The sequence below is a fragment of the Oryctolagus cuniculus genome, chromosome 20, assembly GCF_051225735.1.
Source record: "Oryctolagus cuniculus isolate XC-2025 breed Fujian yellow rabbit chromosome 20, ASM5122573v1, whole genome shotgun sequence".
Lineage (NCBI taxonomy): Eukaryota > Metazoa > Chordata > Mammalia > Lagomorpha > Leporidae > Oryctolagus > Oryctolagus cuniculus.
Window position 1 is genome coordinate 15388069 of NC_142886.1, and position 16193 is coordinate 15404261.

At 51.2% G+C, this 16193-nt stretch overlaps 1 protein-coding gene across 7 annotated transcripts in view; it reads left to right on the forward strand.

Moving 5' to 3' along the window:
- FNTB (farnesyltransferase, CAAX box, subunit beta) overlaps positions 1-16193 on the forward strand; it is a 90881-nt gene that overhangs the window by 24273 nt on the left and 50415 nt on the right. For all 7 annotated transcript variants that reach the window (XM_008271856.5, XM_051826397.3, XM_089322487.1 and 4 more), the window contains one exon: positions 6976-7040. In XM_008271856.5, coding sequence (XP_008270078.2) covers positions 6976-7040 — 65 coding nt within the window. The remainder of the gene's footprint in view (positions 1-6975; positions 7041-16193) is intronic.

Consider the following 16193-nt stretch of genomic DNA (forward strand, 5'->3'; position numbering starts at 1 on the left):
CTCCCGGTCTCCCTTGCGGGTGCAGGGCCCAAGCACTTGGGCCATCCTCCACTGCCTTCCCGGGCCACAGCAGAGAGCTGGACTCAAAGAGCAACCTGGACAGAATCCGGCGCCCCAACCAGAACTAGAACCTGAGGTGCCAGCACCGCAGGCGGAGGATTAGCCAAGTGGGCCACGGTGCAGGCCCTAAGCAAGGCTTTCTAAGGACAGCAGCCAGTTAATTTGTTCTCTGCATGACTAGCTGTCTTCTTCTCTTTGAGCCCTGCCAGTCGGAACAGACTGTTTGCGTCTTCCCAGCAACACAGTCACTCAGATTTTCTGCGGCATCAGCAAGCTTTGTGGGGAAGAGGGGACACAAAAGAGGGTGTTGCCTACTTTGGAGATTGCTTTGGTCTCCTCATCCCCAGACAAATACTTTTTTAACTTCTTTATTAATCCACGACTATTTGTTAAAAAATTTGCAGGTGTATTACTAAGTATAATTTTTTTAAGTTGTACTCTTAAAAAGTATACTATTCTGAGATGACCTTTTTCTATTTTTTTTTTTTTTTTAAGATTTATTTATTTGGAAGGGAGAGTTTACAGAGAGAGAGATAGAGAGATCTTCTATCTGCTGGTTTACTCCCCAAATGCCTGCAATGGCTGGAGCTGGCCTAGTCTGAAGCCAGGAGCCAGGACCCTCTTCTGGGTCTCCTACATGGGTGCAGGGGCACAAGCACTCCAGCCATCTTCCACTGTTTTCCCATGCAAATTAGTAGGGAGCTGGATTGGAAGAAGAGCAGCCAGGACTCGAACCAGCTCCCACATGGGATGCCAGCATCGCAAGTGGCAGCGTTACCTGCTATGCTACAACGCTGCCCCCTTTTTCTGTTAGGCATACCAGTTCTGAAATTTTTGCAAATTGTTTATCTGATAAGGAACTTGTATCTAGACTATATAAATTACTATTACAATTCAGTAATTTTTAAAATGAGCAAAGAATTTAACTAGCCATTGCTCCAAAAAAGTGAGCAAGTGTCCAGTAAGCCCATGAACAAGATGTCCAACATCGTTAGCTATGAGGGAGATGCAAATCAGAACCACAAGGAGTTACTGCTTCACACCCCCCAGGATGAGTCATCAAAATCACAGATAAAGACAGCTGTTGATGAAGAAAGTGGGACCCTTATACACCTGCTGGTGAGGTTATAAAGTGCTACCACTGTCCAACAGTTCTTTGGAGTTAAACATGGAATCAGCACGTGATTGGCAGTGCCATTCCTAGACATGGGGGGGGGGGGACATGTCCACCCCAAAACTTGTACCGGAGTGGTCTGTAGGTGGTACCTTTATCACCGATCATAAGGGTTATGGCTGACACTCCTGAAGCAAAAGATAGGGGAATAAGAGAAAAACACACCACGTTTGTTTCATCAAAGTTTTGTGTGGCATGGGAGCCCTGGAAAATAAAGACCCAGGGCTTGTGTTTGGTGCCATGGTGAAGGTGCCATACTGGAGTATTCTGGGGTTCAAATCCTAGCTCCACTCCTGATTTCAACCTTCTGCTGGTACTGCACCCGTGGAGGAAGTGGTGGCTCAAGTAATTGAGTGTCTGCCACCCACGTGGGAGACCTGCATTGAGCTCCAGGCTCTCCTGGCCTTGGCAGTTGTGGGCATTTGGGAAATGAACCAATAAGTAGAAGCTCTCTCTGTGTGGCTCGCTGTCTCTTGATAGATAAATAAATAAATAAAAATTTAAAAAAGGAAGTGACCCAGAGGAAATTGTCTGTTCTCGTGCTCGGGGTCGATAAAGAATGGATAGCCTTGTAAAAATATGATTGGATTTTATGCATAATCTAATGGTTTAGACTGACGGGAACCCAGCAGGGCCTGTCTGCTCAGTCTTCTTGACCTTTCTCTGTAGCACCTTTCCTCCCAAGAATGGCACAGGATCCTTCTAGAATGAGAACGTAAAAGGAGAAGGGAGAGGTTTTATAGCTTACTTCGGGGAGGAGGAGTTCAAGTTTCTGTGACCTGCCTTGGTGAGAATAATTCTGATTTCTGTGACTCACTTTGGGAGAGACAGAAAGATGGGAGATGGTCAAAGAGACCTTGCTTTTGAAGCCTTTCCACTGTCCTTTAGTTTTTTTTTTTCTTTTTTTAAGATTTATTTATTTGAAGGGCAAAGTTAGAGAGGCAGAGGCAGAAAGAGATGGAGAGAGAGAGAGAGAGAGAGAGGTCTTTGATCCCGATGGTTGACTCCCCAGATGGCTGCACCGCTGGAGCTGTGCCGATCTGAAGCCAGGAGCTTCTTCCAGGTCTCCCATGAGGGTGCAGGGGCCCAAGGACTTGGGCCATCTCCCACTGCTTTCCCAGGCCACAGCAGAGAGCTGGATCAGAAGTGGAGCAGCTGGAATGCGAACCGGTGCCCATATCGCATGCCAGCACTGCAGGCGGTGGCTTTACCTGCTACGCCACAGTGCTGGACGCTGTCCTTTAGTTTAAAGTACTCAGCGGGGACAGGCATGTGATGCTGGGTTTAAGGCACCACATGAACACCAAATCCCATATCAGAGTGACTGGGTTTGAGTCCTGGCTCTGCTTCTGATTCCGGCTTCCTGCTAACGAGTACCCTGGGAGGCAGGAGATAATGTTGGGAGAAGTGTTGGATACTTACGAGTCGTGGGAGACCTGGATGGAGTTCCAGGCTCCTGGCTGCAGCCTGGCCCTGCTCTGGCTGTTGCAGACATCTGGGGAGAAACCCAGTGGATGGAAGATCTCTCAGTCACTCACTCACTCACTCGCTCTCACTCCCACTCTTTTTGCTGCCTCTCTGTTGTTCTGAAAATAATAGAAAAATAATAAGTAGTAGCCATGCCAAAGTGCCCTCCTGGGAGTTTCATGTTCATTTATAACAATAGAATATTTAACAGCCAAAAAATGGAACCTGCCTACCTGTCCATCAACTGATAATTTGATAGACAAGATGTGATGTGACTGCAATGGAATATTGTTCAGCAAATTCCTATAATAATATTAATAGAGTATTAATAATAGCATGTGGGTGCCTGCTGCAACATCGATGAGTCTGGAAGATGTCACACAAAGTGAACGACTCCAGGCATTAAGGTCCACGTGTTTGGCTCCATCTATAGAAAGTTCTAGAACAGGCAGAAGGTAGGTGAGTGGTTAACGGGAACTGAGGAGGAGGGGAGATTGGATTGATGGCCAAGAGGTGTGGGATTCCCTTTTGGGGTGTTGAAAATGTTATGAATTGACGGTGGTGATGGATGCACCACTCTGTGAATGGCTAAAAGCCATTGGTCCAGACACTTAAAAGCATTTCTGAATGTTTAAATTATTTCAATGGCAGAGAGACAGCTCTTGGCTGCTGGTTCACTTCCCAGTTGCTTGCAAGGGCTGGGGTTGAACTGAGGCCAGAGCAAGGAACCAGGAGCTTGATCCAGGTCTCCCCTGAGGGTGGCAGGAGCCCAGCTATTTAAGCCATCACCGCTGCCTCCCAGAGTGAGTGTTGGCAGGAAGCTGGAGTCAGAAACCAAAGCCAGGAGTCAAACCCAGTATTCTGATGTGAGATGTGGCCATCTTAACTGGTAGCCTAAACACTTGCTCCCCATACACTTTAATGAGTGAATTGAATGGTGTATGAATTGTGTCTCAGTAAAGCTGTTAACAGATACACCAGTTCTTAGAAGAAAATTATTTGGCCATTATGAACAGCTGATCTGTTGTACTTGGGTTTTTTAGAATTCAGACATGTCAGTTACTAAATATCTGAAATATCTGTATGAACCTGTTGCTAACTGCATTGAAATAGACCCTGTTTTGGGGTTGACACTGTGGGGTAGCTGGTTAAGCCGCCAGCTGCAGCACTGGAACCCAATATGGGTGCCTGTTCGATTCCCAGCTGCTCCACTTCTGATCCAGTTCCTAGCTGATGCACCTGAGAAAGTAGCAGAAAATGGCCCAAGTGCTTGGGCCCCTGCACCCACGTAGGAGACCCAAGAGAAGCTCTGGGCTCCTGGCTTTGGCCCGGTACAGCTCCAGCTATTGTGGCCATTTGGGGAATGAACCAGTGAAAGGAAAAATCTCTCTCTCTCTCTGCCTCTCTCTGTAACTCTGCCTTTCACATAAAATAAATGAATGTTCAGAATGAAAAGTATTTTATTTTTATTTTTAAGAATAGGGATGGGCCGGCGCCGCGGCTCATTAGGCTAATCCTCTGCCTAGCGGCGCCGGCACACCGGGTTCTAGTCCCAGTCGGGGCGCCGGATTCTGTCCCGGTTGCCCCTCTTCCAGGCCAGCTCTCTGCTGTGGCCCGGGAGTGCAGTGGAGGATGGCCCAGGTGCTTGGGCCCTGCACCCCATGGGAGACCAGGAAAAGCACCTGGCTCCTGGCTCCTGCCTTTGGATCAGCACAGTGCGCCGGCCGCAGCGTGCCGGCCGCAGCAGCCATTGGAGGGTGAACCAACGGCAAAGGAAGACCTTTCTCTCTGTCTTTCTCTCTCACTGTCCACTCTGCCTGTCAAAAAATAAAAAAAAGAAAAAAAAAGAAAAGAAAAAGAATAGGGATGACTAAATCCAAAGGAAAGGAGATTGTATTAGGACTACTTTAAGCAGCTTTCCTTTTCAGTGTAACTATTTCCATGTTGCTGTCGGGTATCTTGGTTTAGAAGTGAGCGTCCACGTTTGGTCCTCGACCGTCTCTGGTACCCAGATGGGAGCTGGAGATGAGGTGTCCAGACTGAAGGTTTTCTCCTGAGGTGTCTGGCCCAGGATGCTGGCGAGAAGGCGGGCTCCCTTCACCCTAACGTGGGGTTGGGTCCTGAGGATTGCAAGAGGCTCGTATCGGGGCACAGGAAGCGAGTCTTCCTCCCACTTGGTTTTGTTAGGTAGGGGATGCATCAGCTCGCTCAGCTCTTACTGGTCTACCTAGGCAGAGCTTCCTTGGATCATGTTCCTGGGGTGTGCTGCTTCTGTATTGTTCTGTCCTTTCTAGTTTATAGCCAGGAAGGCCTGACGCACAAATGCAGATTGTGTTCTGTGTGTGAGTGTCTGGAACGGAGCAGGAATTAGGAGGAACTCTGGGGCAGCTTTCTTACTTCCCCAAACACACGCAGGTCCGTTTTTTGAAGCATTTAAAATTCTTAAGCCAAACTCATGTTCAAAGATAAACATCAAAGCATCTCCTAAAACCAAATATAAATGAAAAGTTTTTTTGCTATTTTATCTTATTTTAAATTATTTCTACTTTATTTGAAAGAGAGAGATCAGTCTTCCATCTGCTGATTCACTCCCCAGATGCCCACAACAACTGGGGCTGGGCCAGGTTGAAGCCAGGAGCCAGGAACTCAGTCTGGGTTTCCTACATGGGTGTCAGGAACCCAAGTACTGAAGCCATCACCGGCTGCTTCCCAGGCACACTAGCAGGAAGCTGAATCAGAAGCAGAGGCAGGACTTGAGCCCATGTGCTGTGTTATGAAATGTAGATTTTTTTTTTTTTTTAAGATTTATCTATTTGAAAGTCAGAGTTACACAGAGAGAGGAGAGGCAGAGAGAGAGATCGAGATCGAGGTCTTCCATCCATTGGATGAGCCAATCCTAAGCTAGGAGCCTGGACATTCTTCTGGATCTCCCATGCAGGTGCAGGAGTGGGTCATCTTCCACTGCTTTCCCAGGCCATGGCAGAGAGCTGGATGGGAAGTGGAGCAGCCAGGACTTGAACCGGCACCCACATGGGATGCCGGCACTGCAGGCGGCAGCTTTACCTGCTACGCCACAGTGCCAGCCCTGAAGTGCAGGTGTTTAAGTGATGTCTTAACTGCTGCACCAAATGCCCCTCTGTAGTTGCAACTTTGGATGATTCCCGGCGCAGCTCCCCTCCCCATCACAAGTAATTCTTGCACATTCATCAAAAGGACCAGAAGCTGTGACTCAGTGTAACTCAAAGCTTCAGAAATAAGTGACACATTTTTGAAATTTCCCGGGGAGAGACTACTGTGTCTTGAAATCTCAAGGAAGTCGCGCGTTCCTACGTGGAGCAGGTGTGCTGGTGCTGGGACCTGACGGCTTTTGAGAGTCTTTGCGTTGTGGGGCCAGGGAGTCTCGTGTGTGACGTCTGACCTGGTGCGCCGTTTCTTGGGTGTTCTGACGGTCGGCGTTCTTCTCATTCCCGTAGACCGTTCTTATACTTTTGCTTAGACCGTTCAGTCTGACGGTAAGTATGAGCCTGAGAAGGAGTGAACCGTGTGCTTGAGGGAGGCCACACGGCCTCAGAGAACAGGCAAGAAATGAAGCTTTGAAGTGTAGGCAGTGGGGAGAAAAATCCATTTTCCTGCTCCCTTTCTAAATTCTTGGAAGCTCTTTAAGAAAAGACAGATTGACAAAAGTAAAGTTTGTAGCAAGTCTGCCTCACTGCCGGCTTATGTTAGCGTCAAGATGGAGGAAGAAGGTTGCAGGCAAGGCGATGGGTTGGGGAACGCACGGTGAACTCCAGAAGGTCTGCTGCCGGTTGATATCCCTGCCTTCCCTTGTGGTTCAGAGTCCTGATTCCCTTCCAGGTAAAGAGGGAGACCTCCCTTCAGGGGAAGTCCTCTTTAGGAACGTCAACTCGGCTTACAGAAGGCTAGCTTCTAGCCTGGTTTCAAAGCTGCTCCTGCGTCTGCAGTTTCTGGTGTCACGGAGGCGTATTTGGGGGTGGCATTTCCTGGTTTCCCACACACGGGAAAGGGACCTGTCTTTATCCCCTCCCTGAGTGGCAGTGCCAGGGACCCAAGCGCCAGCACTGACGGAGCCTCCCTCTCCTCCCCCTGTGCTGAGGCTGCCATCACGCAGAGCCTGCAAACCCAGTCTCACCCTGTGAAGTACAGCACCATGGCAGCGCGTCCAGCCAGTGGGCATCGTGGCAACAGGAAGGCAAGGTTGTCGGAAGTCTCATCTGTCTCTGTTTTCTCTCTCCCATGTCCTGCGTCCTTACCAGGCAAAAGTAGAAGAGAAGATCCAAGAAGTCTTCAGCTCGTACAAGTTCAACCACCTTGTACCAAGGTAAGCTGTGGGTCGGAGTTGGAGGGGGACTTGGGGGACACCAGCCCCACCCTGTGGGTGGAGCCTCTCCTTCTTTGATCCTGACCTTGTCAGAGCACAGGGGAGCCTGGTGTTGCCTGACCTGTGGCCACCTGGGCGTGGCGCTTGTGACCCAAGTTTTCACCTGCTAGAATCCTGGGTGGCAGAGGCTCCGCCTGAGCACCTTGTGAGGCCCGGGCGCTGAGGCCTGAAGGCGCAGAGAGGGCTTTTCAAGGGCTTTTGTGCTCTCGCGGCCGCTGTGCTGGGGTTCCGACGAGAACGCCCAAGCTCCCCCGTCTTGGGTGGCACTTTGACGCAGCCGAAGAGAGCCCGGTGCACGGCACAGGAAGGAGTCCTTTGATGGAAATTATTATCTGTCTGGAAAAAATGTCAGAAATGTGAGCTTCTCCCAGCCTCGTCTTTGTTCGTAGCTGTGCAGCAGATCCTAAGGGTGAGATTTCCAGTGAGAAATAGAATGCCTTTGTGTGCCTCTGAACATAGCAAGTTGAACTTTTCTGGGCCCTGGGAGGTCAGGAATTCCAACAAGAAACTATAAGAACTTCATTATTTAACTTGAGCCTTTGTTTTCTCATTTCCCCGATGTTTTATGTATCACCTTGTAATTTCCTAAGGTGGTTTCACTCCTTTATTAGTTTTTCTCTTTAATCACCAGTTATTTCTCTGAGACCATCGGATTCATTCAAAACCATGTGTGGTCATTTTTTTTTTTTTAATTTATTCATTCATTTGAAAGGCAGAATTAGACAGAGCGAGATCTTCCATCTGCTGGCTCACTTCCCAAATGGCCGCACGGCCGGAGTGGGGCTGTTCTGAAGCCAGGAGCTTCTTCCTGGTCTCCCCCAGGGGTTGCAGGAGCCCAAATACTTGGGTCATCTGCTGCTGCTTTCCCAGGCACATTAGCAGGGGCTGGATTGGAGGTGGAGTCGCCAGGACTCGAACAGGGGCCCATATGGGATGCTAGCACTGCAGGTAGAGGCTTTACCTGCTGTGGCACAGCGCCGACACTGTGTGGTCATCAAAAGAAAAAAATCATTTATTTGAAAGTCAGTGTGACAGAGAGGGAGAGACAGAGAAAGCTCTTCCATCCACTGGTTCACGCCCCAAATGGCCACGACAGTTGGGGCTGTGCCAGACTGAGACCAGGAGCCAGGAGCTCTTCCATCGAGGTCTCCCACACATGTACTGCCTTCCCCTGCTCATTAGGCCGGAAGCAGAGCAGCAGGGAGTTGACCCAGCACTCTGATATGGGATGCTGGCGTCACAGGCAGCGGCGTAGTATGGTGCACCGTAACACCGTTTGATCTTAGTGATAGAGTACTTTTCTTTAAGAGTCTCTGCTCAAAGGTGTGGCCAGGCTGCTGGCTGAGTGATTCTTTCTGGTTGGACCGTAGGGCCTGTGGCTGGCCTAACCCGCCAGCACTGGCTCCTCACTTCTCCGGGTCTCTTACCAGACTAAGTCCTGGCCAGTCAGCCTCTGATTCTTCTTCTTCTTCCAGGGGCATTACCGATGTTGCAGCCTTGCTTGCTTCTGTATCTCTTTTTTTTTTTTTTTTTTTTTTTTTTTTTGACAGGCAGAGTGGACAGTGAGAGAGAGAGACAGAGAGAAAGGTCTTCCTTTGCCGTTGGTTCACCCTCCAATGGCCGCCGCGGCTGGCGCGCTGCGGCCAGCGCACCGCGCTGATCCGATGGCAGGAGCCAGGAGCCAGGTGCTTTTCCTGGTCTCCCATGGGGTACAGGGCCCAAGCACCTGGGCCATCCTCCACTGCACTCCCTGGCCACAGCAGAGAGCTGGCCTGGAAGAGGGGCAACTGGGACAGAATCCGGCGCCCCGACTGGGACTAGAACCTGGTGTGCCGGCGCCGCTAGGCGGAGGATTAGCCTAGTGAGCCGCGGTGCCGGCCTTCTGTATCTTTTTTTTTTTTTTGCCATCATTCTATTTTGCTACCATTTCCTTTAAAAACATTTTTTTTCTAATTAGCCAAAGCAGAGCATGGTTGGAAGATGTTTGCTTGTAGAGAAAGACGAGTGGGAAGGTTGACTTCTCTTCCTTCCCTGGCAGAGGAAAGGCAGCGAACACCAGCTAAGCAGAGGGGCCTTCCCCCAAACTGCTCACCCCACTCTGCAGGAACCCAAGGCTCAGAACTTAGTCAAGTGAGTTATTCCTGTTGTCACAAGGCGCAGCTGGCATCTAGGAAACAAAACCATTTATTCCAGCAGCTCGGGAGAAAGGAGCTCTCTGACACATAATGGCATCCAAGGGGCTACCCCTGCCACCACCCACAGTGTGTACAGGCTCGGCACCCCCAGAGGTGTGGGACATGGTGAAGGGCAGGATTGCTTTAGGGCGGGGCTTTGTGTCAGGTGACTGACAGGAGTTGGCTCAGCTCTGTCTACTGTTGGGGGCTCTGTGGGCCCCCAACCTCCATGTCTCCCACAGGAGGGACCACTGATTATTTCATGTTCCCTTTTCATGCAAAAATTTACTTATTTATTGTTGAAACAAAGCAACAGAGAGAGGGAGAGACAGAGAGAAGCAGGTATCTTCTGTCTCCTGGTTCACTCTCCAGATGGCTGCATCAGCCAGAGCTGGGCCAGGCCAAAGTCAGGGGCCAGGAACTCCCATCCTGGGCTCCCACATGAGTGGCAGAGAACCAAGCACTTGGGCCATCTCTCACTGCCTTCCCAGGTGCATTTGCAGGGAGCTGAGTTGGAAGGGGAGCAGCCAAGAATTGAACTGGTGCTTTGGTATGGGATGCTGGCATTGCTAGTGACTGCCTAACCCCCTGTGCCACAGCGCCAGCCCCTTGGCCGTCTCCCACTGAGACAGGAAGGGAGGATGGGCAGAAGTTGTCTTGGGGTGCGGGGGTAGAGGACAACACAGGAGTGAAAACCCCTGATTCATGGGGTCTCGCATCAGGTATGGGTGGGAGACAAAAGTGCTCCTCTTGGGCTTGGACCCCTGTGAAATAGAAAATCTCAAGGCCCTGAGTCTGTTTCGGGAGCCTGCTCTTTCCCCCCAACTCTGTCAGTATTTACCTGCGAAAACCAGAGCTTCAAAGGCTGCCAGTTGGTGGTGGTATATGTTTTGGCCAAATGGCTGAGAATAGAAATCCGCCTATCAGTAGAAGGTTGACCAAGCATTGCCATCACATAGTTAATTCTTGGATATAAGAATAAACCTGCAAATAGATCAGAACTGTAAGTCATTATTCCAGTTTTAATGCCGAGCACCTTAGCAGTCAATATTTAAAAAGTCTGACCGTACATGCAGGAGCAGACCTTCCCTTGGCTAAAGTGCTTGTTCAGGCGTCAGCAGGGAGTCTGGGCCATGGGGCTGGTTTGTGTTTCTGAGGCCGTGATGCTGATCAGATGTGACAGAACCACACAGGTTCAGGGACGCCCGCTGTGAGGCTGGAGCAGGCGTCCTGTTCACAGCCTTCTAGAGCCAAAGCTGGATAGCAGGTTTGGCTCAGATTCAAGGCTGGGAACGAATGTTGGCACACTCTATAATTAATCCCTGTCCCAGAAATGATTTTCCTTTTTTCTAAGGCTCTGAAATGTGCATGGCGTATGGTATCCTGGAGTGAACTTGTTGGTACCAAGGAACATCTTTAAAAATTTATTTTATTGACTTGAAAGCCAGAGGGTCGGTTGGTCTCTCTCTCTCTCTCTCTCTCACACTCACACACACACACACACACACACAGGGAGAGAGAAGAGAGATCTCCCATTTGCTGATTCACTCCCTAAATGCCCACAACATTGAGGCCTGGTCAAACTGAAGCCAGGAGCTGGGGATTCAATCCAGGGTGTGCACTTACAGGACGCTGGAATTGGGAGATGGGGCTTCCCAAGTGTTGTCTTAGCCGCTGCCCTGAACACCGGCCTCCGCCGCCCTGCCCCAGGGACATCTGGACCCTGCTTTGACCAGTTCAGTGTATCAGTACCCTGCTTTCCTATGAAAATGAATCTTGCCTTCCTCGTGGGTTTTCTTGCTATTTCACACCCTTATGAATTTACACATTAGCTTTAATAAGAAACCTGAAATAACCAAACCTCGCACCCATACACTTTCACATCAGATTTGCAAATTGTTCTCGCTGGGGCAAAAGTGAGCAAGAGACACAGATGATGGTCCCTGGAGGTTATGTTGACAGTGACTCGGAGCCAGACTGTTGCACGTGGAAGCTCTCACAGCAGCTCCCACCTCACCCCTGCAGGGTGCCCGTCTCATCCGCCACTCCTGTATGCAGTGCTGTCAGAGTTGCCCAAATCCTGAGCAGGTGGAAGATGCCTGGATCCCAACTGTTCTTTCCCCGGTGCTTGCAAACACTCCACCTTCACTTCCCCTCCTGCCTTTCTTCACATGGCTCACTGCCGATCGCCTTGTGCTCTTTTTTTTTTTTTTTTTTTTTTAAGATTTATTTATTTGAAAGTCAGAGTTAAACAGAGGGAGGAGAGGCAGAGAGAGAGAGAGGTCTTCCATCCGCTGTTTCACTCCCCAGTTGGCTGCAATGGCCGGAGCTGCGCCGATCCGAAGCTAGGAGCCAGGAGCTTCTCCCGGGTCTCCCACATGGGTTCAGGGACCCAAGGACCTGGGCCATCTTCTACTGCTTTCCCAGGCCACAGCAGAGAGCTGGATCGGAAGAGGAGCAGCTGGGACTAGAACCGGCGCCCATATGGGATGTCCGCACTGAGGTGGCGGCTTTACCCGCTTTGCCACAGCGCCGGCCCCCTCATGCTCACTTTTTGATGAGAGGCTCCTGGCTTTCAAGGGTTTAGAAAGTTCCCAGGGGCCAATGAGATGGAACGCCCTGCCCCCTCACCTGTCACCGTCAGGCGTAGCTGTCAGGGAGGTCCCGGTCTAGGGGAGGAGGCACGTTTGCCGTGTTCATTTGAAGTCGTCCCCTTTTTCACACACTTGGTAACCATGCATGGAGGATCTGCACGGGGCCAGGCAGTCTGCTGGGTCCTGGGAAACAGATAGGAGCGAGGCTGGCCTGGCACCGCCCCTCCTCGGCACTCAGTGTCAGGGGCAGGTGGACGTTAAACAAATGAGCACAACACGGTGATTCTCGGGCTTCTTGAGAGAGTTGCAGGGTAGACCTGAGTTAGATTGGGAAGTCAGGGAGGGCTTCTCAGGGGAAGTGGCATTGAAGCTGAGACCCGTATGGTAAGTGGGGTTGGCCGGAGTGTGCCAGGCAGAGGAAACAGCATGCAACAGAAAACAGCAGAGCTCAGAGAAGGCATGAGATGAGGTTGGAGGGAACTGGCTAGAGGCACGCTGAAAAGGGACTTCAGCCCCAGTGGGCTCACCCATAGAAATACAGTTTCTATTGCTGCCCAATACATGCATATGAGGGTGTGAGAGGGGCCGCCGCTGTGGTGCAGCAGGTTAAGCCGCTGCCTCAATGCCAGCATCCCGCATGGGCGCTGGTTCAAGTCCCAGCTGCTCCACTTCTGATCCAACTCTCTGCTAATGTACCTGGGAAAGCAACAGAAGATGGTCCAAGTGCTTGGGCCCCTGCACCCACATGGGAGACCTGGATGAGGCTCCTGGCTCCTAGCCCAGCCCCAGCCTTTGCAGCCATTGGGGAAGTGAACCAGCACATGGAAGATCTCTTTCTCTCCCTCTGTATCTCTCTCCATAACTCTGCCTTTCAAATAAATAAAATCTTAAAAAAATAGTTTGTAGGGGAACGGGGCAGATGTGGTGCAGCGGGTTAAGCCACTGCTTGGGATGCCCACGTCCCATATTGGAGCGCTGGTTCCAGTCCCAGGTGTTCTGCTTCCAATCCAGTTTCCTGCTAATGCACTGTGGGAGGCAGCAGGTGATAGCTCAAACATCTGGCCCCTGGCACCCACCTGGGAGACCAAGATGGAGTTCCAGGCTCCTGGCCTGGGCCCAGCTTAGCCCTGACCTGTTGCAGCCATTTGGGAAGTGAATCAGCATTTGGAAAACCTGACTTTCCTCTTTCTGTCACTTGGCTGTTTAAGTAGATGAAAGTAAATATATTTTTTTAAAGTTTGTGGGAAATGGAATTAAAAGATAAGTTTATTTTGGTGCAAAAAAAGTTTTGAAGTCCATGCATACGAAGGTCCTTGAAAAAGTTTGTGGAAATTTATTATGAAAAGACTACACATGGACCTCCCATTCCTCTGTGCAGAGATGTGTCCTCACCCCTGTGAACTGACACCCTTGTACCCCATCCCTGCCCAGCACAGAGCCCGCCTCGCTGCACCCATGACCTTGGGGCTGAGCTGTTGAGGAAAGAAAGCAGGAGGAGCAGGAGCTTTTCTTCTATAACTTCCCTGGAGGTGAACTGAATACAGGAACGGCAGGGGGTGAGCCAGCCTGGGCTGCTGCAGCAAAGCACCACAGCCTGGGTGACTCCAACAACAGAAATTTGCTTTCTCACAGCCCAGGGGCCCGGAAATCCAAGATCTGGTGCTGGCAAGTCTGTCCTGAGGCCATGTCTTGTCTCGGTGCAGATGGCGTGTTCTTGCGGCTGTGGGCTCTCTCATTCCTGGTGTCTCCTCCTCTTCCTGTAGGCGCACCAGTCCTGATGGGTTAGAGCCCCAGCCTATGGCCGCACTTGACCTTGGCTACCTCTTTCAAGGTCTTGATTTCATTTTTTTAATTTATTTTTATTTTTATTTTTTTGACAGGCAGAGTGGACAGTGAGAGAGACAGAGAGACAGAGAGAAAAGTCTTCCTTTTTGCTGTTGGTTCACCCTCCAATGGCCTCTGCGGTTGGCGCACTGTGCTGATCCAATGGCAGGAGCCAGGTGCTTCTCCTGGTCTTCCATGGGGTGCAGGGCCCAAGTACTTGAGCCATCCTCCACTGTACTCCCTGGGCCATAGCAGAGAGCTGGCCTGGAAGAGGGGCAACTGGGACAGAATCTGGCGCCCCGACCAGGACTAGAACCCGGTGTGCTGGTGCCGCAAGGCGGAGGATTAGCCTAGTGAGCCACGGCACCGGCCTTCAAGGCCTTGATTTCAAACACAGCCCTGGTGTTGGGGGTTAGGGCTTCACCGGATGGGTTTTAGGGCAGCACAGTTGAGTGCAGGATGGTGAGCCTCCCCGTGCAGTTCCTGCCTCGCCAGAAGGAGCTGGATCTGCAGGGGACTGCAGAAAGTTTGTAGGAAATGGAATTTAAGTTTTATTTTGGTGCAAAACATTTTGAAATATATGCATAGTTTTTTTCAGAATACACACTTCCGCAAACTTTTTGAAGACCCCATTGTATGTCCCTTTGATGTATTATGATCCTCTGAGAAGTTGGAGTTCAGTCAGTTGGCAGTGGGGTCCTTGAAACAAACACTCAAAGACTTTTTCCAAGATTTTAGAGTAACACACATGTGTTAGCATTAGGGTGTGTGCATGTGTGTGCGTGTGTGTATGATCACAAGGATGAGAATGGACGCCAGGTGGACACAGTCACAGTGGGGCTTTCCTTTTCCCTGACTGTGGCTATAGTTTGTCTTCAGGTGAAGCCGCAGGAACTCATTCCTTTCAGCAGGAGCCCGGAGGTGTGGCTCCCTGTGACTGAGGTCAAGGTGGGGTGGGGTGGGGTGGGGGGCTCACCGTTGTGCCGGTGCAGTTCGCGTCCCTAGGGATCCCGAGGAGCTGAAGGGACAGGACACTGATGCTTCCTGTCCTGCGGTGTTCCCCGGGCACGGAGTTCCAGGGCTCCGGGTAGTTTCTTGTCACATCAGGATCCCGATCCGCAAAGTCTCCCACTCTCTGGCAGAGAGCATCTGTCTCCAAGGTCTTTGAATTCCTGGTGACTGGAAACTGGTGAGAATGTTTACAAAGACAAGGGGCAGGAATTCTTTAACTCAGCTCTAAACTTGGCGAACCTGATGGGGCAGGTGAGTCCTTGGCTGATGGGAATTCTGCACCGGAAGGTCTGTGACACCCAAGGGTGCTGAAGGAACCCTCCCCCACACCAGAGCCCGTCTTGCATCCTTCACTCTGCTCACCCCTCTCCTCAGCCTCTCTCTGATTGGACTTCAGCTGCTTCTTTGACAGCCGTTCCTTCAAAGGGACATGTGTCCAGTGAGAGCAGTCTCCTCTCGTCAGTCCAAAACTGACCTTACTCTCTGCCCTTTTTTTTTTTTTTTTTAAGATTTACTTTATTTATCTGAACTGCGGAGTTAGAGAGGCAGAGAGAGAGGTCTTTCATCCACTAGTTTACTCCTCAGCTGCCTGTAATGGCTGAAGATGTCCTTATCATAGCAGAGAGCTGGATCAGAAGTGGAGCAGCCAGGACTCGAACCAGCGCCCATATGGGATGCCGGCACTGCAGGTGGCGGCTTTACCCGCTACACCACAGGGCCCCCCGCCCCGCGCCCCGCCCTTATTCTTTGGATAGCAGGATTTTTGTGACAAGGGAGCTCGATCTTCCTGCCTGACTCGTCTCCATGCCGTGGCTGGTGTCCTTCGTGGGTGTAGAGTGTTCTCCAGTGTGTTAGCGTCCCAGGGTGTCGGGCACAGAGGAATTCTTTTGACTGGTTTTCAGATAAAGGCGTTTGCCCATAGAAAACCACACTGTGAGCAGGTCCACTGAGAGTTAGAGACCAGGCGTCTCGGCCCCAAATCCTGTGCTTGTCCTCAGCCCTTGAGTGGGCTCTCATCTGCCCTCACTGCTGCTGTCCCGGCCCCTGCTGGATCTCCCCGCCCGTCACGGACGTCCTGGCCGTGGTTCTCCGCTGGGCTGGCACCCGGACCAGGAGCTCTCCCCGCAGTCTGCTCCTCTTCCACCTTCCTGCCCTTCCCATCCTGCGCGTTGTTCCTGTAGCAGCTCCACTCACCGCTTCTGCCAAAGTGAAATCGTCAAGGAAAGTTAAAAAGAAAATCCCCTAGCAGCACCCGCTGACCGTCCACACTGCTGGTTTCCACAGGGTCTCATGCAGGCTCACGCACATTGACCGCCACAGCCGACGCCCTAGTTCCCGGGAAGAGCGAGGCCGCCCCTGTGCACTCCCAGGCTCCTCCTCCTGCCTTCCGGCCCTCGGTCTGGCTGGCCTCACGCTCCTGCCTGTCTCCTCTCCCGTGACCCCAGGCCTCCCCCTCCTCCTGGGGACTCCCCTGGGTGGATTTTCTCTGA